The 25,815-nt window shown below is 40.5% G+C and overlaps 3 protein-coding genes and 1 long non-coding RNA gene across 4 annotated transcripts; all 4 read left to right on the top strand.

The window, feature by feature from the left end:
• Window positions 1-210: 210 nt before the first annotated feature.
• Window positions 211-6,922, top strand: LOC113023333 (beta-1,3-galactosyltransferase 5-like). The gene is made up of 2 exons (XM_026169353.2): window positions 211-444; window positions 5,499-6,922. The coding sequence occupies exons 1-2, from the start codon at window positions 401-403 to the stop codon at window positions 6,598-6,600; spliced, it is 1,146 nt and encodes a 381-aa protein (XP_026025138.1). The 5' UTR covers window positions 211-400; the 3' UTR covers window positions 6,601-6,922.
• On the top strand, window positions 1,576-2,564 carry LOC145429528 (uncharacterized). Its single transcript, XR_013909773.1, has 2 exons — window positions 1,576-1,703; window positions 2,323-2,564. It is a non-coding gene; the product is annotated as an uncharacterized LOC145429528 (long non-coding RNA).
• Window positions 6,923-12,982: 6,060 nt separating the features above from the next.
• On the top strand, window positions 12,983-24,913 carry LOC113024559 (beta-1,3-galactosyltransferase 2-like). The gene is made up of 2 exons (XM_026171738.2): window positions 12,983-13,068; window positions 23,376-24,913. Exons 1-2 carry the CDS (start codon window positions 12,983-12,985, stop codon window positions 24,325-24,327), a joined length of 1,038 nt encoding a protein of 345 aa, XP_026027523.1. The 3' UTR covers window positions 24,328-24,913.
• LOC113024561 (beta-1,3-galactosyltransferase 2-like) lies at window positions 13,000-22,099 on the top strand. The gene is made up of 2 exons (XM_026171743.2): window positions 13,000-13,296; window positions 20,150-22,099. Exon 2 carries the CDS (start codon window positions 20,155-20,157, stop codon window positions 21,136-21,138), a length of 984 nt encoding a protein of 327 aa, XP_026027528.2. The 5' UTR covers window positions 13,000-13,296; window positions 20,150-20,154; the 3' UTR covers window positions 21,139-22,099.
• Window positions 24,914-25,815: the final 902 nt, after the last annotated feature.

The raw sequence follows: 25,815 nt of genomic DNA on the forward strand, positions 1-25,815 counted from the left end.
CCTACTCCCATAGACATCCATTTTAATACCATAAAAGACCACATGCAGTAAATTTTCAGATTACAGTCAACTTGAGTGGAAAGATGAGCTGGTTCTAATTAGGGGAAAATTACAAACTATAATTCCCCCCCCCCCGTGTCCCGTCTCTCTCCTCCCCCTTTTCTCCCTCCCCAGTCTCCTCCTGCGCTCCTGCGCCTCCCTCCTTCTCTCACTTATCCTATATCACACACAATGAAAGGAAAAAGACAAAAAGAAGTCGCTTCATTCATTTATCTGGAAACATTAATGGATAGAACACCTTAAGTGAGCCACTTAAATAAATAATCGCTGGATTTTGTGGCTGAAGCGAAGAAGAAAGAAAGAGAACAAGGAATCACGAAAAGAAGGATCGGGGCCGATCATGGGGGATTCTGACACTGGCTCAGGTGCAAATGGAACGAAGAGGTAAGAACTTATCAAACTGCTTCCAAACCAAAACTCAGCTTTGGTTTCCTGAAAAGCAGCAGCATGTAAAGGCTCTGAATTCATCATTCTGGGACGCATTAGTCGCTATTCTTTAGCTTTCATTCATATTTGATTCCATTTTTTGTGATGAAAAAAGTGACAAGATCAGTATTAAAAAGTTTAACTGATTAAACTTAAATGTTAGCGTTCGGGGAGAAGCTGACTTATGCGATAATATAAGCTATACATTTTCTCTACTTGAATACTGGATACCTGACAGACAAAACTCATTAATTGAAGTCACTTTCAACTTATTTAAAAGCAAGAAACAGTTTCGGTGTCAATGAATGATTAGAAAACAAAACAAAACTAACAAACAAACGAAAACTAACATTTTTAAAGATGTTATTTAACGTCTTTTGTGTGTTTTATTGTTGATGGTGTGTTAACGCTATTGTTCTTCCTGGTAAGTTAGACAAAGTTGACCGTCTTGTTCTGAGCAGGAAATGATTGATGATTAATGATTGGTGACTTGCATCTAACTGATTTTTCATGGCAAGTTTGTATACACATCAGTATAACAAAACATAGTGAACACAATGGGTAGACTATTAAAATGCAATTTGTTTAATCAGTCTGTCTGACAGAACAAAATAAATAATAAAATACAAAAGGCAGTGTGCAAATAAAACATTCCCTGAACTCCAATGCTGCGCATACGGAGTCTTTACTATCCACTTGGCTTGACTTAAGTACAATGGAAAACTTTTGGGGAATTAGAATTACAGATATGAGCAGTATTACTTGAGAAAAGAAAACGAGTCAAACTGGTGTGGCTCTACTGCTGTGGAGTGAGGCAAACAGGTTTGGTGAAACAGAAACCAGTGTTTAATCGTATAGGATTATAGGCCACAGCAAATTCAAAAGTGTCAAATGTTTTGGTGTTAGTAGACTTCTTGCAAAAGTAGAGTTAATTTTACTCTAAGTAGAGTCACATTCTTTTAATGTAACTCTGAGGTGTAAAATGATAGTAGTTAAAATCGAGTGTTAAAAATGAGTGTTTCTATGTCAAATCTGGAGGTGTTACAATGTTAACATTAACTCTTGACCTCTTAACTCCGAACTCCTAGAGGGGCTATGACACTAATAGAGTAAATTCACAGACTCCGCCCGCAGTACCACAGATTCTGATCCAAGCTGAAGTGAAGCCGTTTCAGAACATTTTGCTCTACATATTTCTGAGTTGTTTGCTATGCTTGGTAAGTCGTTTTTTTGTGAGATTGTTTCAATTATTATTATGAGCTTTTACTTCTGTGGCTTTTTGGAGTTGAGACAAAGCTGTGTGAAAGGCATTAGCCATGTTGCTCGCTGATAGCATAATAATCTGTTTTAGCTAGCTGAAAGGTATTGTTTGCGGGCAAATAGTACAGCCTTGAAAAAAAGCTTGCATATGAATTTTCAGTCAGGTTTTTGGTTAACTTAAATACACCTAAAACAATATCTAGATTGTGAAATGTTGGTATAATGGTGCTACTTCAAGCCTGAAAACGATCTCCCACAAAAAACAACCGAGCAAACAGCAGTTGCAGACGTCCTGACTGGGTTGTATGTTTAGATCCCTCCAGAGTTTTGTGCACACGGTTTAGGTAAAAATGAAAAAGATTGAGTTTTTAAATTTAGTTCACCATTAACTGTTGTCTGTGTTCTTCAGTTGTTTGAGAGAGCACCATTTCAACAAACATGTTCGGGTAGAATATTGCCTTTAAATACAAGTTACAGCTCAAAAATGATTTTTTTTTTTACTGTGCTTCAATTGATTACCAGATTATTTGTGCAATTAATTAGTGCACAACTAATTTTTATTGAATCTCCACACAGGATATGCTTGTGAAGGTGGAATATGGGGGAAAGCAGAAGTGATGAATGGAGGACATTCATCACTTCCTCCATTGAAGAAAAGAACAATGAGCATGCTGTTGCATTTATCTATGTCAGAGCATTTGATAAACAATATTCTAATGAAAGTGAGAACATGTACATTGCTCCATATTGTTACATGTTTCAGAAAATGTTTTGAAATTGTAGTGCACAGTTCAAAAATAAATGTTTTTCAAAAACCATTGCCTCTTTGTAATACATGTTTATTTCCAAAGGAATTTCTAGAAGTTCAGAAGAGTAAAATTCAAACTTTTAAGAATTAATTAGAAGATCTCTTATGTAGTTAAACTAGAATACTCTGAGAGTTAGTATATAAACTCTTAACACCTAGTTAGCATTAATAAGTGTTAAATTATCAACTCCAGTTGATAGATGGCATCCATTGTCACGCAGCATACATTAAATAAAAATGTTGAGGAGGCAGAAAAATACCTTTTGATTCCTTCCTCCAGATCACCATTAACACTACTATAACAATACTAGAAATAATTTCTGAAGTAATTTGGAAACTGCGTCAACCTCAGAAGTAGCAAAAGCACAGACTTTCTTTACTTAAGTAGAAATAGAGATACCTAGGTTTAAAAATACTCCAGTCAGATTAAATGCTAATTCAGCTCTGTTGCACTAGGGATGGGTACCGGCACCGGTTCTGACATAAACGGTAGTAACCAGACCGAAAAGCAGCACACATTTTTGGTGCTTTTTTTCCTGAGATGTCATACACTTTGGATTCTAGCCAATCATTTTACCTTTGCAAGCGTAGTAGGCGGGCCAAGGTACGTACGTTCTTTTAGAGCAGAGCTACAGATTAAAAATGCCCAAGGTGAAGCGGTCAAAGTCTGGCTGTACTTCACAGCAAAAGATGCAAACTCAGCAGCCTGCAACAAGTGGTATTATGTTGATACGGTGATACTGTGCAAAGGAGGTAACACCTCGAATCTGATGAAACACCTGGTGACGCATAGCATTTTTTTAAAAGCCGAGAAATGCGCCGTATTTGATAGCTTGCTGCAGGACCTCACACTGAGCACATCTACCGCGGGTGTGGTGCCTGTTATCGGACCCGGAGTTAGCAACATGAACCCAAAGAGGAGAGTCCTGGCCCCTAGCCCTGCCAGTGTAGCAGAAATGATGACGGATGATGATGGCAGCAGCAGCCGTTCTTCTCTGGGTCAGTAGCTTAATGTTGTTCGTGTGTAACCACGTTAATAAATTAATGCATGTAAGGTGAACTAGCAAACACTGTCGTAGTTACATGTGGCTGTCTTCTTGTTTGATGGCAGATACTCCCTTCACCCTGGCCAAAAAGGCTAAAATGACCAAAGAAAATGTGGGAAACAGCTAAACATGAGAGGTTTTTGGGTAAAGTTTGTGTTTTTTCCATTGTTTAAGCACTGCTTCCAGCCAAGAGTGATACCATAAATCCCCTATAGCTGCAGAAAAGGCCAAACATGAGAGGTTTTGGACAAAGTTTGTGTTCTTGATTCTTTAAGCACCGGTTCGAGCACCGTTTAAGCACTGGCACCATTTCAAAAGTACCGGATTGGGACTGGTATCGGATAAAACCTAAACGATACCCATCCCTATGCTGCACTGTGCACCAATCCAACACAGTGCTTTACTGTGAATCCACCACACCAATTCAAATTAAGCTATATATTTATATACATAATATAACTACCCACTAACATGCAACATTTGAATAACAGCTAACAGGAGTTAGCACAGCTTAGCTTTATATATAAAACATGTGATAATATATGTAATTTATCAATGTGATTGATAATGATGACATCATATGTAAGCTTTAAATTTGCAGTTAATTTGCCCTTACCTTTAAATATAACCTCTCATCTTCCTCTCCTGTTCTTTCTGTTTTCCTACATCTTTCTCCATCTCTGAGTGAAGTTAGTGCTCTCTCTTTTCTTTCCCTGGAAATACAGCAGCTGAACCTTTACCTGGCAACACACTGTGTGACAAAATGCAGACAAACAGTTTGTGTGATTGTTGATGTTTGTCTAGCTGATAGAAACATTACATTTGAAATGACCTAACACTTAAAAAATGCCACTCCTTTCATGCTTCCCCCCCTTCTGTAGCACTAGATTCTGATGTATCACAAACACAACATACTTAGACCTACACTCCTTTCCCCCACTTAAATTCCCGAAGTAACAAGTCTGTTAGAAAATATAAGAAGTGGAAAGCATAAATATTTATGTAAAAATGTAGAGAGTAAAGAAAAAAGTTGTCAGAAATTAAAATACTCAAATAAAGTACAGAATCCTAAAATTTCTACTAAAGTAGAATAACGTAGGTATTTGTACTTTGTAACTTTCCACCTATGGTCACCATTAGATGTCACAAAGTGTGGAGTGCAGAGATGAGAACTCAAATGCAAATTTCACAACACACATTTAATAAACAAAATATGAAGCCCTACAGGTAATAACAAGTTCAATAGCTCAGAGAGAAAACCTCAGAAAAAGTTTCACACAAGGCATTGGTGACAGAAAATAATCTAAACAGGCATCTGTGACTCAGTTTCAGTGATATCATTACAAAAAAAAAATGTGGAAAATCTTTATAGACCCTTTGATAAAACCTGCGCAAACAATCGTTTTCCAACAAAGGTCAAAGTGACTTCTGATGAAACAAAGAAATGGCCTGTTTTTCAAGTGTTATCATGACTGTATTATCTGCCTCCAGGAATTTGTTGCCATTTGTGAGTCCTTATATTGATGCTATAAATATTGTTCCCTATACTGAGGTAATGATTGTTAATCTTTCACTGATAAATTCAAAAAAGTAGCTGGAAACATTCAACAGAAATTGGCAGTACTAAAGAGGCTGAACACAATAGCTGTGGGCTGTGTTCACCTGGATTGTACTTACATCATTAAGGAGGTGCATATCAAGTTGTTCTATAGGTTATAGCGCAGGATTTCAGAGGAGTGTTGATATGAGGCAGATTTCCCACTGAAGCATAAATCTTCAGTATCAGTGAGCTTAGAGATTTTCAGCTCTAACTCAAATGTTGTGAAGCTGTACACTTTGTTAACAATGGCAAAGAAAGGTGATATAACTCACCACTTTTATCTTTCTTGTCTTTTTAGGGAACTTGTCCAGAGCATCTTTCCACAGAAGAAGATCTTATTTCATTCCTGGTTTCAGCTCCTGCTTCTATTTTGTGTTTTGGCCTTAGGCTTGTGTTACACCCTGTCCAGCCGCCCGCTGTCACTATGGCAGAGCTTCCCACTGCAGGAACAATACCAGTGGTTTTTAAACCAGAACAGTAGGGTTAATGCACCTGCTTACCGCATTCATCCCAAAAACAAAGTTATTTTAAACAAAACCACTGAACCTTCGACTGTGCGATCTACCTCCCTCCAGTACCACCAAGCCTATCCACGCAACTACCATTTTCTTATGGATAACACAGAGGTTTGCAAGAACAAGATCCCATTCCTGGTTCTCATGGTTCCAGTGGAACCAAAAAATGTGGCAGCTCGGGACGCGATCCGCCAGACATGGGGCAAAGAAAACATAGTTCAGGGTGAGGTGGTACTCACTTTATTTATGTTGGGTGTCTCTAGAGAAGATGATGTTGAGAAGCTCAAACAGGAAAATTTGCAGCACCATGATCTGATCCAGAGTGACTTCACAGACAGTTATCTAAACCTAACAATCAAAACCATGGTGATCATGGACTGGCTAAGTACACACTGCCCTGCAGCAGCCTATGCCATGAAGATTGACTCTGACATGTTTCTGAATGTTGACAATCTAGTAATCATGCTAAAACAGCCGGGCATCCCCAAGACCAACTACCTGACAGGGATGCTTATGTGGAACAGACCAGTCATTCGTTCCAAGAACTCCAAGTGGTATGTGCCTGAGGAATTGTATCCAGAGCCTGAATACCCGACCTACACACTGGGTATGGGATATGTCTTTTCTAATGATCTTCCAGAGAAATATGTGGAAATGTCAAAGTCAGTCAAACCCTTTAACATTGAGGATGCTTATATTGGGATGTGCATGAAAAAGCTTGGACTTGCCCTCACAGCACCACCAACACCCTCCCAGTTCAAGGCCTATAACTATGCATATAATCGCTGTGAATTTTCCAAGGTCATTACATACATTCTTGGTTCTTCTAAACAGCTGCTGGATTATTGGACAGACCTGAAAAAGCCTGGGCCACCTTGTCCTTAACACCTTAGCTTTATGCTAGAGTTTTAATGTATTTATAGATTGTTATAAACTACCGAAGTTATTTATTTTTTTAAATGTGATTTAGAGTTACTTGTTTGGAAAGGTGAAGGTGAACAATTGCTTCAAGGTTTTATAGGTTTACCAGGTCTCATTGGGGTGCACTTTTACATGTGTGATTATTATGTGAGAATGCTGAGGTTACTTAAATGCGTTTACAAATAATACAGCTGGGGTTAAACATTAAATTGACTGCTAATGAAAGGTGTAAATATTTTAAAAGATTATAAGGTTTATTTTACATATTAAAGTACATTTAATTAAATGGACTGTTCTTATTCATTTGAATGTAATGAATATGTTTTTCCAAAACCTCAACCTTTCAGTGTTCTCTTGAATGTTGTGAGAAACGCCATTCACATACTAGAGTCTATGATAATACCACAGTAGAGCACTGTCCTGTTTTGTTTTCTATCACTGGCAAATCTGGGATCCTTAAAAGCCCTTAGAGGACAGTTTCTGACATACAGAAAGATACTAGTTACAGAATCCATATTTCTCTATAGTGCCTCAGATTGTTTTAATCTGCAAAGCAATTTCAATTCTTTTAGACTATTTCTTTATTTCAATTGTATTCATCTCTCATTGCATACATCTGTTATGTTCCCATTGTGTCCTTATCTCTCCCACAAGAAATAAGACACACAGACAGCAAAGACTCAAAACAGCCAAGGTTCACTGCACATCTTAACCTCCTAAGACCCAAACTCTTCCATGGCATGCATTTTTAATTTCTCTTTGGTATTTGGGCATATTGGGATCCGATGAATGTAAAAACAAAGAATTACCAGATTTTTTTTAAACTGAATTTTTGTTTCTGAGAAAAATGAGAGCCACATATGAGGATATTTGTTTTAAATTTTGATGAAACAGAGGCAGTATAATGTCCTCATAAGTTGATATCAGGCCCTTGTAGAGCAAAATTTAGTGATTTGGTCTAGACAACCAAAAATGTAATGGCCACATCATAGCTGGACTGGCCATCGGGCATACCGGTGGGCCGATGGCGATTTTTCGTTTTTAAAATTTTTTTTTTTATGGTATAAACAATGAAAGGTGGTGGATTGGCCAGATGCTGGCCGATATGTAAAAGTAACTCAGTAACCAAATTTTTGGTGGCTGTGGCGGAGCTGCCACAGAGGCCAGCAGGTGGATGAGGGAGAGTGGAGGCAGGAGGAGGAGAGACCCGAGGCAGCTGCCGGTCCGAGTATCAGGTGAACTGAACTTCAGGTAAGAAGTTATGACCTGCAGTCTATCTGGGTCAGATATAAACCAAGTTTAGCCCCGCATTCAGAGAAATTATTACGCACTTCGTACGGAGCTGAAAAAGAACACAGTTTGTCCTGGACGTCAGCTAGAATGGAAGAAGACACAAAGCTGGAGTTATTCTGCGTCTTTACGCTGTCAGCTGCCTCTTCTTCTCAAATTCTCTCACCCTCGCTCTCCTGTTACTACTTCAATCATGAAACTGATCAATGATCAGCTGGTCTTGATGCGTGCTTAATCATCCAGGTAAGTAAATTCCAAAAGGTTGATTCTGTTGGAGAAACGTTTCGTCACTCATCCAAGTGACTTCTTCAGTCTCAGCTGACTGCAGGTTTCCCCAACCTTATAAACACATGTGAGTGAAGTTGCCCCCCTACCTTCTTCAAATCGAACAAAATTGATGTCAAACATTTGTCCTGCAAATTATTTTGTTTGTGCAGGTTATGTTTCCCTAATTTTATAAACAGTACATGTACAGTGAGAGAGAGATGTTACATCTGTCTTCACTTGCATCCCAGTCATAGAAGCGTTGGAGGTAGTTCATAAGAGATTACAGGATCACCCCAACCTCAGCAACAGGACCACTCTCAGCACTGATCAGTTGTGTTTGCTTTTGGAACTGTGTCTTAATTCCACCTATTTTGCATAAGGGTCAGTACAGGCAGAAACCTAGGTGTGTCATGGGTTCCCACAGGCCCCTGGTCAAAGTCACCAAACCAGTTCGTAAGCAGGTACAGGTGTGGCCAGAAGGGTACTCAGAGGCACTGCAAGACTGCTTTTCCACCACAGGTTGCTACACACGACAACACCGCAGACTTTCAGGAATATACAGAAACTGTTACTGCCTACATCCCAAAATGCATCGATGATGTCACAGAGACCAGGTGTCACCGGTTGCTTAGAGGAACCACTTGCAGGACTCATGAGTAGCGTTTAAACAGAGATTGTTTATTACAGATCTTCACCAAGTGTATGTACAGACAGTGCGGGGTTAGTGCTATATACAAGACGTGAGGGGCAGGGGTCCAGGGAAAACGGGGAAATCACACACGCGCTCAGTTCAACCTCTCTCTTCTCCGCTAGCGACCAGTCACTCCTTCCACACTCCACACGGGGAAACACGGGGACTCTAGGAACAAAGAAACACTCGTTAAGTCTCTGAGACGGAGGCACAGGAAACTTGAGCTAGACGTGTACTGACTAGAGCCTTCACAGCAATCCAGCGTTGAACAGCTGATCTCCTCCTTCTAATATACCAGTTGGTCTGATGAGGTCCAGGTGTTCCCAATCCAGGAAGGTGTGGACCGAGGGCGTGAAGCCGCCATGAGTTCTGCCCCTGCAAAACAGGGCAGAGAAGGAGAGAGGGGGAGAGAGAGGAAAAAAGAGAAGAGAAGGAGGGCTAGGAGTGGAGAGATTCTGATCAGCACCTTGCCGATCCTGCAGGTCGTGACACCAGGACTATCACTGTCCGGGCCAATCAGAAACCATGGCTCACAGGTCAGGTTTAAATGCTGCTAAAGTTGAAAAATGCAAGCCTTCAGAGCCGGGAATTAGGTGAGCAAAAGAACAGCAAGGGCAAACCTGTCACGTGGCATCAGCTACAGCAAAGCTTCAGCGACAGCAGAGATACTTGGAGGCAGTGGCAAGGAATACAAACCATCACAGACTACAAGCCCACTCTGCAGACCGTGGTGACACAATCCCCAGACAGTGTGTGGAGATCCCTTGCCAAAATCAGTACCGCCGTTCCCACATGCCTCAAAGCCTCCACCATCATTACTGTACCCAAGAAGTCATCTACCTCCTGCTTTAAGGACTACCGTCCTGTCAAACTCACCTCCATCATTATGAAGTGCTTTGAACGGTTAGTCCTGCATCAAATCAAATGATCTCTTTCGTCAAAACGCTCAAGTGATGATGGAATTTCAACTGCCCCTCACTCAGCCCTCACACATCTCAACACTAGAGACTCATATGTCAGAGTGCTGTTCATAGACTTCAGTTCAGCATTCAACACCATCATTCCCCAGCAACTCATTCACAAACTGGATCTGCTGGGGATCAGCACCTTGCTGTATAACTGGCTGCTAGATTTCTTGACAGGAAGACAGCAGATAGTACGGGTCGACTGCAACAACTCCAGCCCAAGAACACTGAATACGGGGGCTCCCCAAGGATGTGTGTTGAGCACCCTTCTCTTTACTCTGTTGACCCACGACGAGATCTACTACAGGGGTGAAGTTAACCATCTGGCAGAGTGGTACAGCAACAACAACTTGTCCCTGAATGTGGAGAAGACCAACAGCAACTCTACTTCCTCTGCAAACTGAGAAGCACAAGAGATTCAACCCCCATTATGAGCACCTTTTACAGAGGCACAGTTGAGAGTATCCTCACCAGCTGCATCACTGTGTGGTATGACTCCTGCACTGGGTTCTGCAGGAAAAAATGACAATGCACCTGCCTCATTTGGAAGGTCGTCTCCATTACAGGTGACCCCACTCATCCCTTCAGCAGCGTCTTCAGTTTGCTGCCATCAGGAAGGATACTGAAGAGCCTCCGGGCCAGAACACACAGACTGAGAGACAGCTTTGTCCATCGGGCTGTCAGGATGCTGAACTTCACTCACTGGAAGACTGCAATTGACTCACACTCTCTAACTACACAAACAGACTGCATGAATTCAGATACCACCATGTAGTATTTCATTTATTATGCTGTAGTAACAAGTGGTACACTTACTGGAAATGATATTTGCAATGGTTGACTGATATTTGCAACATGTCCTGCAAATTGTAAATATCATGTCAAAAATAGAAACATTTTAACTTAGACTAAACAAATGCCTAATGGCAGCTAACAAGCATCTGTTGGTGGCAAGCTTGTTAGCACTGACATCGTCATTGTGGCTGATGATATTTTGTACTTATGCAACAGCTTTTGGTGGATTTTTTTTCTCTACAGCTCTTATAGATAACCATTTCCCGGTAGTTCAATTCTGTTGAATTGTCTGTTTAGCTATCAGTTATGCTCATCAGTTCCAGTTGCCCTTATGGTGCAATCTGATGATATCAGTCCATGTACCTGAGGAGGAATATAGTAGCACAGTTTTCAGCGTGGATATGAAAACTACTTTTATTTTTCTTGTAGAAAAAGTTCTCTCTCACAAGTAACTTTGTAACATAGGCATGTGTGCATATATGGAGTATGAGCATCAGAATGATGCATACATAGCTGATAGTTGAATATGAGGTATTATTGTTGTGTTTTTCATGTGATGACTGCTAAGCAGGAGCATTCATGATGACTTATATGTTTCTTTTTATCTCAGTTCACATTAAAGGGACAAGCTGTGTGTCATTTTATTTGTTTATTTGCTGAAAACGTCTTCAATAAAGGAGCCCTCTCTCAACTTCAGATGCATTTTAGGAATGGACACATTCTTCAAGACGGCATGCTGACATCCATTTTGAGGTCCCAAAAAAGAAAAATGTGAATAAAAATATCATAAAAGTAAAAACAAAAAACAATATGGTAGGATTCAAATTTAGAATTTTTGAGTATTTTATCAAGTGTGCTATAAAGAATTAACTACTGAGTTAATAAATTGTAGTTGCATTTTATTAAATTTATGACAGCAGCCATGCCTGCCCTGTAAGCATCCTGACAGATTACTGCCTGCAGGCAGTAATCTGTCAGGATGCTTTTGACAATGTGTTATTTCGTTGTTAGATGACACATGACTTCCTCAAAAGGCACCTGTTATGCAAATAACATGAAAACGCTGCAGAAATATGATACAAGAATAACACGCCTTCGTCTGACACCAAACACAGGCATTCAGTCTCAGCTACGTTTCTCTTTTTACTTTATTTATCCTTTATGAAATGCTTCATGTAATGCATCATTTCTCCTTTATGAAATAATAACAGTATTTCAGCAGCTCAACTGCTAAAATGCTTTTAAAACACTTTTTCATTAGGCTTAGAAATTCTTCACTGGTGTGCTGTTTGAACCTCTGCTGTCTGCATTCAAGGTCTGAAGTGTTGGGCTTGATGATGCTTGTACAGCTTTGCTCTGCTCACTGTGTAGTCTCATCTCATCTGGGCCATGATGGTCGTTTTACATTATACAGTTTTGCAGGCAGATAAAAGACACCATTATTTGTTAAAGATAAAGAAATTGTTTTGCATGTAAAGAAAAGCATTTCACTCTCACATTGACAGAATGCTGTTTCGTGTCAAAGCACTGTGCAGATATCATTTGGGGCCAGGGGAATTTTTCCAACCTCAGAAACGAGTGTCATATTTTGCAGTGAGTTTGCATTTCCAGGTAGGTCAGCCCTGGGCAACATTTACTTTGTATATTCATTTTGATTTCTTTGTTCTCTTTAGTCATGCAATAAAAATCAGATAAGGGCAGCCTGACGTCTACTTCGATCACACAAACATTACATAGAAGTAAGTCGTGGATAGGTACGGACTTTGAGCTTTACTTTACTTCATTACATATTTATATTTATTACATAAAATTATACTACAGTATATTTCAAAATAACTAACCAGTCAAATGTGACACGTTTGTGATCTTTAGAATCCCCGTACAGCGTACAAACAGAGGCAACCACATTTTAAGCACAACTTTAAAAATAAAAACATTTTATAAAAGTTTGGCCTTATTTGACCCGAAGAAGAGATCAGATGCCCATATTATTCCCTAAAGGTATACTGTATATACTGTGAATTTAAACAATGGCAGTAAGAAACCGTTTTCGATACCTCTGCACGAATGATCAGTTTCATCAAAACCTTCTAGGAAAGAATTGAGAAATAGCAGAATATTTTTTGACATATAGTCTTTGTTTAGGTTCCCCATACAAATATTTAGTACGGGTTTATATATTTCATTTTTAAAACGTTAATTAAAACACTAAATACATACATTTAGGATACTTTGTTTCTAATTGTAGTGTTTGGAAAATCCTCACAAGCGAACAGTTGGAAGTGTTTGGAGTGAAAAATATCAATTGTTAGAAATTTGTTCTAAATATAATTTCAAGATGATTTCCTGCCGACTGAGTTCATTGCGAATAAGCGGAAGAGACTGGATTGACGCGGGCGGTGCTCAGACTCGGCGTGACTTCAGGTAAACTCTGCACTGGGAGGTCCCCTGTCTGCGACCACACCGTTTAGGAACTCTTTGGAGTTTATCTGCGTAAAATCTGTTTATAAAGACAAAAGCGTAGAAGACCGCTTTTCACAAACAAGCGGATGGAAATCAAGGAACAACGCAACCTACGTGGGTTTCCCGTGTTGAATAAACTTTCCATCCACGCTTTACTTCGTGCTCCGATTTAATGCCCAACAAAAACAGGTGAGCACAGAATGATGTTATTACGTGAAAGGATTATTCTGGAATAAAGAAAAGTTCTCCTGATAAGACAAAGTCGGCTTGCATGCTTCGAGAAATTTCACCGAACGCGGAAATGATGGCTAAACGCCTACATTTATGGTGTCTGTAGTTTTTCCGTCTGCATAGCGGTTTCCGTTTGATCAGCAAACGTAGAGGGGGATTCACAAACGGCACACACTGCCGGTGTTCTGGAGAACAGGGCAATTCTAAATGTTAGCTGCACGAGGCTGGACACGGATGACCCATATGTAGGTCGAATGCTGATTGATTGATAAGTGGGCCGGAATAAGGAAGATCAACACAGATCTAAAAGTACAGCATGAAATGCACAGGCAGTGGTGGAGTGCATATTTTTTCATTGTTTTTGAACCCTCTTTTTCGCTTCTGTTTTTTGTTTGTTTGGACATCACTCATCTGTGCAGCTAGACTAACACTACACGTTGACTTCCTCATTGGAGTGTGGTGATCTCTAAAATGGAAAAAAGGCCAAGAGTTGCTCCTAGGCTTAATATTTTGTTATAAACAGCGAAAACAAGCAGAACTATTGTACACATCTGATTACCACAGTTTTCAAGTGTTATATTACAAGTGGAAGTGTTCTCTGCATTACACTCTATGAGTGTCTGTAGACTGCTTTCTGTCTACATCCGCTCCAGCATAAAACAAGTTATCAGGTTCAGTAGCCTAAAACATTTCACTGAACCTAAAATACAGAATCTTTAACAGTGTACTCTGGACAGGGGCGTTTTTAGCGTTTTTAGCCCATTTCTGGCTAAAGCACCCCCAAAGATTTCTTACTTTTTTGACAATATTTGGTACAGGATATTGTCTTTTTTGTGTGTGTGATACACTACAAAAAATATAGAAAGCATGCAGTACTTGGTTGAGATGTAATATTTTAACAACAAAAGTATAGATACCCCCCTCCCAAAATGGTTTGTTCCAGCTCGCCTTGCCCCTGCTCTGGCTCTTGTGCCCTACGTGGTGTGCGATATTGCATATTTTGGTATCGATCCGATACCAAGTAAATACGGGCCAGTATCGCCGATACCATTACCGATACTTTTCAATAAATAAGGTGGATGCCTCATTGAATTGCTAAATCACAATTAATTTTCATGACCTTAAGTGTTTTTTGTGATTTTTTTCCTTTTGTATTATTAATTACTTAAAACCCAGGACATAATTAGGAGAAATCAGTTATTTATAATTAAATAAAAAAATGCTTTATTATTGTGGCGGGCCATGGTCTGCGATGCTGCTGCAGAGGAGATGGACTCACCTTCACTGCATCTACAATGATGCCTCACCGGCTTAAAACCTGTGCGCTGCTTGTGCTGTTGTTGTTTTTGGTGTTGATGTGTACAGCTGGCAGCAGGATGGCTGCAGCCATTAAATGTAGGCTACAGTTACAGCAACCGGGTGATCACTGTAAGGGTGGACAGCGCGCGGCTTGGGGTGAGCCGGAGGCTGGCGCGCCAGCGGGACCTGCCAAGCTGGAGATGAAGGTCGAGGTGCGCGGGGGTCCTGCCTGGCCCTGAATGCTGTCCGCCCAGCTGCCTCTGAGCCCTGGCTCACTTCCACTGCTGCTGCGCCGCCACTGCTTGCCACATGGGTGGCCATCAGGCCAGCTCCCGGGCTTCTGCTGGAGTCGCGGGCGACCACCAGAGTGAACACTTCCCTGTCGCATGGGGGGCCGATGGTCCGGGCCGATTCCCTCGCCTGCTCGCGGGGTGGGGTGAAGCGGGCGATGGGGGTATGTGGCAGGGCGTGTTCTGTGATGCCGCTGCAGGTTTGGTGGTGGTGATGTGTACGGCTGCCAGCGGGAGAGCTGCAGCGGTTGAATGAACTGTTACAGCAACCGTGTGATTATTGAGCGCAACACCGAAATATAAGGGGGGGGGAAGCAAAGTGTTTACTGCTGACACAGGAGCGGCGAGTCCAGCGACCTGGCTGTTTCGTTTTTGCCGAAAGCACAGCATAGCATAGCAAACAAGCAGAACTGTCAAACAAAACATAACATAAAAGAATCGATCTAACCAGGCTAGTATCGATCCGATACCGATCCCGACTTGGGATTGATACTATCGATATTTGGATCAATCCGCCCACCACTAGCCCTCACTGCCAGACCGATAGTCGCTGAGATGCAGAGGAGCGGAGGTGTAAGTGCCTGCCTTAAAACAGGACATATTAGCTGCATTTAACCTTCAGTTACTCTTTATATAGTTAGGTAGGAGTCAGACCATGTTTCTTTTTAGCTGAAAAACATTACACCCGGGTAACCTGCAGTGTTGAAAACGTGTTTTCCGATGATGTTTGCTACCCTACAATCCGTCCTGCTCTGTAGTAAAATAAGCGACAGTTGACGGTCCTGTTGCTCCCATTGAAATGTATAAAGCCTATTTAAAATCTAAAACTTAAAAGTGTCTGTAGCCTGCTGTTGTTACCACTGTCCTGTTTGAAAAGGAATGAGAGAAGCCGGTTATTTTGTCATATGTGCCGATATTAAACCCAAGGTACTTATCAGCTAACTGACTGCATTCCCATTAGCCTTAACTCCTGTTGTGTGTGTGTGTGTGTACAGAGAGACAGTCACGTTCATAATGGATATAAGGAAGTTTTTTCAAAAAAGTAGCCACATTTAGTTAAAAGTGTAAGATCAAATTATCCGTCAATAAAGGATAATGTTGGATCAGTGTTTCAGTATTTATATCTTTTATTAGATGTTCATGTGTTTGGTTATTTGCCTTTTGGTTGAAAGTACATTGAGAAGGGACTTTAATAGTGATTTCAATAGTATTTTTTTCATATTAATTTAACTTTTTTCATTCAATACAATCTATTTGTGTATGATTGTCAGTCCAAAGAGGGAGAGAGGAAAGAGGGGAACGTGAGGAGAAAGTACAAGGTCAGGAAGAACCAGGTAAGAAAACAGACAGGGAACAGTGACAAGCAAAACAGAAACTGTTAAACTGCTTGAGAGAGTTGACCACGAAACAGTGATAGATTTTCCAACCTCAAGGTGAGGCGACATAGGTTAAAATGATATAAAAAATCTGCAGAGCCATATTAGTAGTATCTGCAGTAAAGAGCTTTTCATACATTGTACCATAGGCACAGTTGTCTCCATTTTTATAATTTTTTTAATTAATATTTTGTACATTTCAAGGACTCTTCTATTTCGTTAGCTTCATAGCATAATTGCCTAAGTCATTTGACTAAGTCAATGACTTAGGCACTTATGCTATGAAGCTAACGATTTTTGGAGTGTATTTTTTATGTATCTGTATTATATTATACATACACTTTAAAAGTGAATCTCTGTCCAAAAAATGCATTCAGTTTACTTTTTACTCACTGTGAGCATCATTCATTATTCTCCCCCAGTAATTAAGGTTAGGATATGTATTTTTTTTTTTATTCCAATTAGGGCTGGGCGATATGACCCAAAATTCATATCTCGATATTTTTTAGCTGGATGGCGATATAAGATATCTATCTCGATTTTTTTTTTTTTAAGCCATAAAGTAAGAACAAAAAGAGAGTTCTTAGTCAAAGCTGTGTCCCAGATGTCACACAGGCACTTTTATTAACATACAGCACAGATGTACATGAAAAATTACTCAAAATTAAATTATGAGCATTCATTAAATAATCATGCTCCATAAATAAAAGAAAACAAGGTTGTTTTTGTGCTAAACAAAGAGCTCACAATTGTGCAGTCAAAATATAAACTAAAAGACGCTGAGCGTAATAACAAAGACAGATTTCACAGCTGCTCTGTTCCCAAGTTTTACTGTGTGACTGACAGCCTGGAGTTTGAAATCCGCTTCATAACCACCTCTCTTACAGGTGCCATTTATGGTCCTTATACACACACAATACGGTAATATTACGTTGATGCACAGTACGTATCACTCCGCGAAGCTCCTCGGTAGCCGTAATGCGCCGACAACCTATCAAGCGGTGCAGCTCCGTAGCTGACCAAAGTCGTACTCAAACATTTTGACAGATTGCTGAGCGCCGTGTACCACATAAAATCGGTTCGCGGCCATCAAGCACAACCAGAATTCATACATAAGGCGCGCTATCAACTTTTGAGAGAATGAAAGGATTTTAGGGTTAGCGCTGTTAGCTCGTTAGCATGTTTAGCTCGTTAGCACGTTGACGCCGTCCAGCCCCACGCATGGGGCGATGCGCAGTAACTCGTTAACGGAGATTTGCCGTGTCCGTCTTGTCGCTGCCTGCACGTGAAGCGATGGGGGAGGAGGGGGAGTTGTCTTCAGTGAAGGCGAGGCGGAGTAACGTTGCGTAGAGACAAAAGTGGACGAAAGAGAGGCAAACTTGCGGCTCCACAACTATAATTATAACGTAACATAGACTATATCGATATAAAGGATATTGTCACATCTTATATCTCGTATAAAAATATATCGATATGTTTTAAAAACTCGATATATCGCCCAGCTCTAATTCCAATCCATTTTTCTTTTGCAGCATTTAAATAACCTTTGTCAGATTTGATGGTTTTGATACAGACTTTTCAAAAAACTGTTTTGGTTTTCTTTCACAAATGTGGGGATTAGATTTTTTTTTAGAATTGAATATTGATTTATTGATTAGCATTCAAATATCTCAGTGAAAACAGAATAAAGATCTACCACAAAGCAAGAAACCAAGACAAGGCTAATGAAAAGGTATTGGCTGAAGCATATGCTTATTAAATTGTGTTAAAATGTACAAAACAGTGATCTCATGTTTTGAGACTTGATGAATTTAAGAATCTTATTATTTAATAAAGAAATTTGCAGACTTGCACAGAGATGGTAAAATTATGATGACTGATAACGAAGACGAAGACAACAGTCGATGAGGACAGGGAGGAACAGGGGTTTAAATGCACCAAGGAGACAATCAGAGAGAACTCGGGACAACTGGAGACATTTAGGGATACAGGGACTGACAGAGACAGGGAAGAAGTCTCATTGTGACAAGTAAAGTTTATCTTGCTTGGCTGGGCAGCTCTCCTGGTGCTCAGCACCCCCAAAGCCCTGATCCTAGAATCGCCCCTGACTCTGGATGTTGCTTCTGTATTGACTGTTAAGATATTTGACTTCATAAATGAATGGCAAGGGTAGAGGGTTTTTAGAAATTGCCAAAGCTTTCTGAGTCATTATCTACCGCGTATGTTGCAAAAAAAATTTTCCGAATGTGACCCTGCCCTGTAACATAGAGATGTACTGAATGTGTTTTGGTTTTGTGAAAAATTAGTTTTCAAAAAAGAAACTGTGAAATACATGAAGTTGACATCAAGTGACGATGAGCTGGTCCTGATGTTTCTGAACCAGAAAAGGAAGAAAGAGATTCTGGCTATGTCTAGTTCTCACCAGAAGCAACCATCAAACCATGAGATTTTCATCTGAGGAGGCAAACAAATAGGTTCAGTGAGCCGATTGACCCCGAATCGCGTCTAGCTGTGTGTCTGAGTTAAAATAGAATTATTTCCGAATTGTATATTCAACACGATGAGCGCATTTGTTGCCAAGTGCAGTGGTCTGATTAGGTTAAAGCTGTTTATTCGTGTCCAAAAAAAAAAGATAAATGTCAAAACATTGTTCTGTGTGAATGGCTGCAAGAAAGAAAATAGGTGAGGCCCAAATAAATTTTTAACAAGAAATATTCACACAAATATTACACATCTGGTGTGTAAAGGCCTTTTGATAGCGAATTTGGATAGGTAACTGAGGATAGATCTGCACAGCAGTCCCACCTGACTACTGTTTTGAGCTTTTCAAGGGCCAGCCACTCAGAAAGGTAAGCGTGTCCTTGAGAGCAATGGAAACAACTTCTTTCAGACATTAGATTAATTGGGTGACCACACTAAGGCCCAGTACGAAACAATTATTTGAACTGTGAATCATGCGGCGCTCCTTTATCACATTGAGAGTAGGGGCATGCATCGATCAGTAAATCAACAGCTTTGCTTCTATGAGCGGCCGTCTCGTGCCAAACGGGTGCAACGTCTGCATTGCTGTTGCTGTGGCACCAAAACTGTTTGTCAGGCTCCCACTTTCTTCACTTGTGAACAAGACCCAGAGATACTTGAACTCCTCCACTCCCGGGCAGTGACTCGTCCCTGACCCGGAGTGGGCAGTCTGGCCTTTTCCTACTGAGGACCATGTTCTCAGATGTGGAGGTGTTGATTGTCATTCACACTTAGCTGTGAACCCCTCATGAAGCCTGCAGAACCACATTCTCTGCAAAAAGCAGATATGAGAAATTGAGGGCTACAAAGCTGGAAGCCTTATGACTTTAGTCAAAGGAGCTTGCAAAGAAAAGCGTCTGGACTTCTTTAAGTTACTTGAAGACGTTTCACCTCTCATCCGAGAAGCTTCTTCAGTTCTAAGGTCAAATGGTGGAGAGTCCCAGATATAAACCTAGTGGGAGTATCCCCCCACAGAGGGACAAAGGACCCCCTGATGATCCTCTAATCGCCTGAGACAAGGTGTGAAACTGGGTGTGGGTCCCAATCAGCCAGAGTTTCGGGTGTGTTCATTGTGCAACCTGGCCCCACCTTATCATGCGAATTCCTGAGATCAGATGGCCCAGGAAGTGAGTGGGCGTTAAGTAACTTAAAGAAGTCCAGACGCTTTTCTTTGCAAGCTCCTTTGACTACGATGACCTGGATGACTGAGAACCTTCACAGACCTTATGACTTTAATTCTGTTATTTATTAATTTGTGTATTGCTGTGTTATCAGAATACGTGCTGTACAAGTTCTCGCGATAAAATATGTTTCCTTTCTCTGTAGTTTTCATGGACAAGAAGAGGCACATAAAAGGCATCTTCATTTGCATTGCAGCAGCAGTGATTTTCATCTTTTTCTATCTCAATTCCAACAAAGTGGTTAGGAACATTCCTTATCAACCAGCATCAGCAGAGCCACGTTGGGAGGATCCAGGACCATATCATGTGGCCTACCCACGAAACTACAAATTCATCATGGATGACACGCCTACATGTAGGACCACAACTCCTTTCCTTATTCTGATGGTTCCTGTTGCACCCGGTAATGTGGCAACTCGGGATGCCATCCGGCAGACGTGGGCAAATGAGAAGCTGGTTCTGGGTCAGCAGGTAGAGACTGTCTTCATAGTGGGCCTCCCTGGTGGAAGTGATGCTAAACATCAGCAAGAGAAGCTTCAGCAGGAGAATCAGCTGTACCATGACCTGATTCAGAGCAACTTTCAGGACAGCTACTATAATCTGACTATCAAGACTATGGTCATACTGGAGTGGCTGGCTGCACACTGTACTAAGGCTTCCTTTGTCATGAAGATCGACTCCGATGTTATACTCAATGTCCCGAATCTGGTGAAACTGTTGGTGGATCCTAGCACAGCTAAGCAAAACTATATGACTGGGCTGGTTTGGTGGCATAGTCCTGTTTTAAGGAACCCATTTATAAAGTTCTACATGCCTCGATCTGTGATTGCTGAATCAGAGTACCCCCCGTATCCGCTCGGCTTTGCCTACGTCATGTCACTAGACCTTCCTGGGAAGATCTTGGGAGTGTCACCTCAGATCAAACCGATCTACATTGAAGATGCTTACCTCGGCATGTGTCTGAAACGCCTGGGCGTATCTCCTACTGACCCTCCAGAAGAAACAATGTTTCTTGTCAATCCCAGCCATTCTCTGAGCAGCTGCAGTCTTTCAAAGGTGATCGCTTCGACAACAACAAGCATCTTGCAAATGAATGGCTACTGGGAGAGGATCAAACGGGGAGTTCAGTGCTGAAGGTTTTCCAAAAAGAGTGAGAACCTGAATTTGGCTAATGGATAAAACAAAAATGAAATATTGCGTATTTATTATGTGGCAAAATGGAGATACTTTTGTTACATCTTGCCAAATCTGATGATTAGGCCAAGTTAACAGAATTATTTTTCTCTAAAAAAAAAAAGAAATAATAATAATAATTACAAGTTAGAACTTTGTGTTTGGTGATATTGAAATATTGCTAAATTGGCAAGAAATGAAATGATACTGTTCTCAACTTTTTATTGGAATCAATCAGGCCTTCTTTGTCCTCAGCTCAAGTAACAGATGTTTAATTTACTTTTATGTCCTCTTGTATTTACCTTCTCCACCTCTTTTGTGTTTCTGTACTTTTTACCCTCCGGCCTGTGTTCGTCTTTATATTTGTTGTTATGGTATGGTTTGATATTTGCTGTAGAACTTCCAACTGACGAGATGATAAGATGACATTACTGTGCAGTTGCTTTAACAATAGCTAAACATCCAAATGACCACAATCCATAATTGTTAATGAAGTGTACTGTTTTGCTATGGTATTTTGTTATGATGTAGTCGACTACTTAAGTATATTGTAATAGCCCTGCGCTGTTTTGATGTTTGTTTTAATGTGTATATTTACTATAGATTGTGCATGTTGTTGATTCTTTTTTTTCTTTTCATTTGTTTGCTTGTTTTTTGTTTGTTTGTTTGCATTGTAAACCAGCTTAGGATATAAAAGCTGTGGTGTGTTTCTTAGAGACAAGTTTTTTACATGGACTATGTCAAACTAAACTGATCTAAACTAAACTATGGGGCATGTATGATCCTGATGTGATGCAATATACGAAATGTACCATGACTGTAAAGAAAAAAAATTGGCCAGTACTGTGAATTCTACAGTTGTAGTTTGTCATAGTTCCACAAGATGGACGACTTTGATTCTATAAAATTTAAGCCACAAGTATGTTTAACGTGCTGCATATTTTTTAACCTCACTGCTTTAAATGTATGATCTAAGCTTCCTTCAAAACACAAAATACTAAAATATTATATTTAAAAAACAAAACAAAACAACAACCTCACGTAATACCTTCCAATAACAATCAGTCGCTGATAGGATTGGTGTGCTGGGCCGGGCGGACTGCTTGTCTAAACCCCAGAGTGAAGGAGAACATCTCCTGTGTCTGGATGCTAATTGCCCCTATGGGGGTGTTGGTGCTTGACCTGGGAGTATAGAGTGTTTATGGGTAGTGTGAGTGTACAGTATTCATTTCTGCATGTCTTGATGTTGGGTGTGTGAGGAAGGGGAATGCATGTGTGTGGCTGTTTGTCTATGTCTGTGTCAGGTCTGGTCTTACACTCCACCTCTCTTAGAACATCTCAGGCTCCCCCAGGAGCTAAAAGCACAGGGTTGTCCCTGCGGTGGTCCTCCTGGAGCTTTCATGGTGTGGTGGGCTTCTCCATGCCTTCTTCAGGTGTTGGTGGGCGGGACTGTGGCTCCCCACATACACTGTTAGACAGTTACAGTGGGAAACCTTATGAACACAAGCACACTCCTGCATGGCAAGACATGTTCACACAGATGTACAAGCAGGTACTCACAGACACATGTCATCTTGGGCTGCTGCTGCCTCTAAAAATATCTTTTATTATTAGTACTGTGTTCAGTAACAACATCACTGTTATTTATGTTGGTAGTTGCTCTGGTTTCTCTGCTCCCCCCTGCCTCTTCTCAACAACTGGCATTTTTTCTCTCTCTCTCCCTCTCTGTTAACTTTCTCCCCAACTTAACTTTCTTTCTTTTTGTCTTTTCCCGTCCAGGTCTCTTTACTATTATACCATAGAGGATGGTATCAAAGGCTTTAGTTAAGACTGAGAAATAAAAATTGCATTCACATTTGCAGTTTTGTCTTCAAAAACTGCAGCATAAAAGTAGCTGGAAACATGCAACAGAAATTGGCAGTACTAAAGAGGCTGAACACAATAGCTGTGGGCTGTGTTCACCTGGATTGTACTTACATCATTAAGGAGGTGCATATCAAGTTGTTCTATAGGTTATAGCGCAGGATTTCAGAGGAGTGTTGATATGGTGCAGCTTTCCCACTGAAGCATAAATCTTCAGTATCAGTGAGCTTAGAGATTTTCAGCTCTAACTCAAATGTTGTGAAGCTGTGCACTTTGTTAACAATGGCAAAGAAAGGTGATATAACTCACCACTTTTATCTTTCTTGTCTTTTTAGGGAACTTGTCCAGAGCATCTTTCCACAGAAGAAGATCTTATTTCATTCCTGGTTTCAGCTCCTGCTTCTATTTTGTGTTTTGGCCTTAGGCTTGTGTTACACCCTGTCCAGCCGCCCGCTGTCACTATGGCAGAGCTTCCCACTGCAGGAACAATACCAGTGGTTTTTAAACCAGAACAGTAGGGTTAATGCACCTGCTTACCGCATTCATCCCAAAAACAAAGTTATATTAAACAAAACCACTGAACCTTCGACTGTGCGATCTACCTCCCTCCAGTACCACCAAGCCTATCCACGCAACTACCATTTTCTTATGGATAACACAGAGGTTTGCAAGAACAAGATCCCATTCCTGGTTCTCATGGTTCCAGTGGAACCAAAAAATGTGGCAGCTCGGGACGCGATCCGCCAGACATGGGGCAAAGAAAACATAGTTCAGGGTGAGGTGGTACTCACTTTATTTATGTTGGGTGTCTCTAGAGAAGATGATGTTGAGAAGCTCAAACAGGAAAATTTGCAGCACCATGATCTGATCCAGAGTGACTTCACAGACAGTTATCTAAACCTAACAATCAAAACCATGGTGATCATGGACTGGCTAAGTACACACTGCCCTGCAGCAGCCTATGCCATGAAGATTGACTCTGACATGTTTCTGAATGTTGACAATCTAGTAATCATGCTAAAACAGCCGGGCATCCCCAAGACCAACTACCTGACAGGGATGCTTATGTGGAACAGACCAGTCGTTCGTTCCAAGAACTCCAAGTGCTATGTGCCTGAGGAATTGTATCCAGAGCCTGAATACCCGACCCACACACTGGGTATGGGATATGTCTTTTCTAATGATCTTCCAGAGAAATATGTGGAAATTTATTTATTTGTATATTTTAAATGTGATTTAGGGTTACTGGGTTGTAAAGATGAAAGTGAGCTACTGCATTACATTTAAGGTTTTATCAAGAGCAATATGCAGGGAATTTACATTTGCATTGACCAATGGTACCTGGCTCCTCAGTTTCCTGTGGGACATTTTAATACTTGAAACATAAACTACTTGAAGGTATCCCAGGCAAGGTTTAATAAAAACTCTACAACTGATGCTTGTGTTTCAGCCATTTTGGCAGGGTTGACGGACGGGGTGGAGTTGTTTGTACAGCACAAGTTACCACATTACCTGGGGCTATCACCGTTGCCTGTGTGTTTGGTTTCCAGATACCATTAGGGTGCACTTAGGGGTGTGGTTATAATGTAGGCTAGAGGCACAACCTCACAAGCACACACAAAAAAGGGGTGAGAGGGGAGAAACAAACAGACAAATCCACTACAACTACTGATGCATTAGTGAAAGAATTCAGCACTTCACTTACTTCTTAAGGGTATGCGGAGCATTTTGAGAAAAAAAACTTGAAGTTACTTAAATGTGTTTAGAAATAATACAGCTGGGGTTAAGCTTTAAAGTGACTTCTAGTGAAAGGTGTGAATATTTTAAAAGATTATAAGGTTCATTTTACATATTAAATTATATTTAAATTAAATGGACTGTTCTTATTCATTTGAATGTAATTAATATGTTTTTCCAAAACCTGAACGTTTCTCCGGTGGTTGTGAGGAGTGTCATTCACATACTAGAGTCTATGATAATACCACAGTAGAGCACTGTCTTGTTTTTTTTTCTATCAGTGGGAAATCTGGGATCCTTAAAAGTCCTTAGAAGACAATTCAATGTGCTGAGCACTTTCAATGCTTTTAGACTATTCCTTTGTTTTAACTGTCTCATTGCATACATCTGTTAACTTCCTCTTGTGTCTTAGTCCGTCCCACCTGAAATAAGAGACACTGGCAGTAAAGAGTCATTAAGTCAAGGTTCACTGTACATCTTAAAGAAAAATGCACCTTAGTACGAGGGTTCTGATCTCAAAGATGGACAGCATTTAAAGGTTAAAATGGACTTGAAGACTGTAATTGATTCACGCTCTCTAATTACACAAACAGACTGCCAGAAACAGACTGCTTCCACCATGTATGTAGTACTTTATTTAGTATGCTGTAGTAATGAGGGATACACTTAGTGGAAATGACATTTGCAATGGTTGACTGGTTATTTGCAACATGTAATGCCTCTGATTATTCAAAAAAAAAAAAAAGGCAAAAACTAAGACTAAACACATGCCTATTTACATTTAACAAGATGTAGAATATCAAGTTTTATTCAAGGTCTGAAGTGTTGGGTTTGATGACGCTTGTACATCTTTGCCCACTGTGTAGTCTCATAGCTTTACTGGGCCATGATGGCGATCTTACATTATATAGTTGCAGGCAGATAAAAGAATTGATTTGTTGTTAAAGATAAAGAAAATGTTCTGCATGTAAAGAAAAGCATCTCACTCTCAGTTTGACATTTGTAGACTAATGTGGGCAAAATCTAAATGAAATTTTT

The sequence above is a fragment of the Astatotilapia calliptera genome, chromosome 6 (genome assembly GCF_964374335.1).
Source record: "Astatotilapia calliptera chromosome 6, fAstCal68.1, whole genome shotgun sequence".
NCBI lineage: Eukaryota > Metazoa > Chordata > Actinopteri > Cichliformes > Cichlidae > Astatotilapia > Astatotilapia calliptera.

Excerpts from the sequence above, each read along its gene's own strand:
- LOC113023333 (XM_026169353.2), top strand. The coding sequence starts at position 401 with ATGGGGGATTCTGACACTGGCTCAGGTGCAAATGGAACGAAGAG. Across the intron at positions 445-5,498 it reads GGTGCAAATGGAACGAAGAG|GGAACTTGTCCAGAGCATCT; the intron begins GTAAGAACTTAT and ends TTGTCTTTTTAG.
- LOC113024559 (XM_026171738.2), top strand. The coding sequence starts at position 12,983 with ATGATTTCCTGCCGACTGAGTTCATTGCGAATAAGCGGAAGAGACTGG. Across the intron at positions 13,069-23,375 it reads CAGACTCGGCGTGACTTCAG|GGAACTTGTCCAGAGCATCT; the intron begins GTAAACTCTGCA and ends TTGTCTTTTTAG.
- LOC113024561 (XM_026171743.2), top strand. The coding sequence starts at position 20,155 with ATGGACAAGAAGAGGCACATAAAAGGCATCTTCATTTGCATTGCAGCA.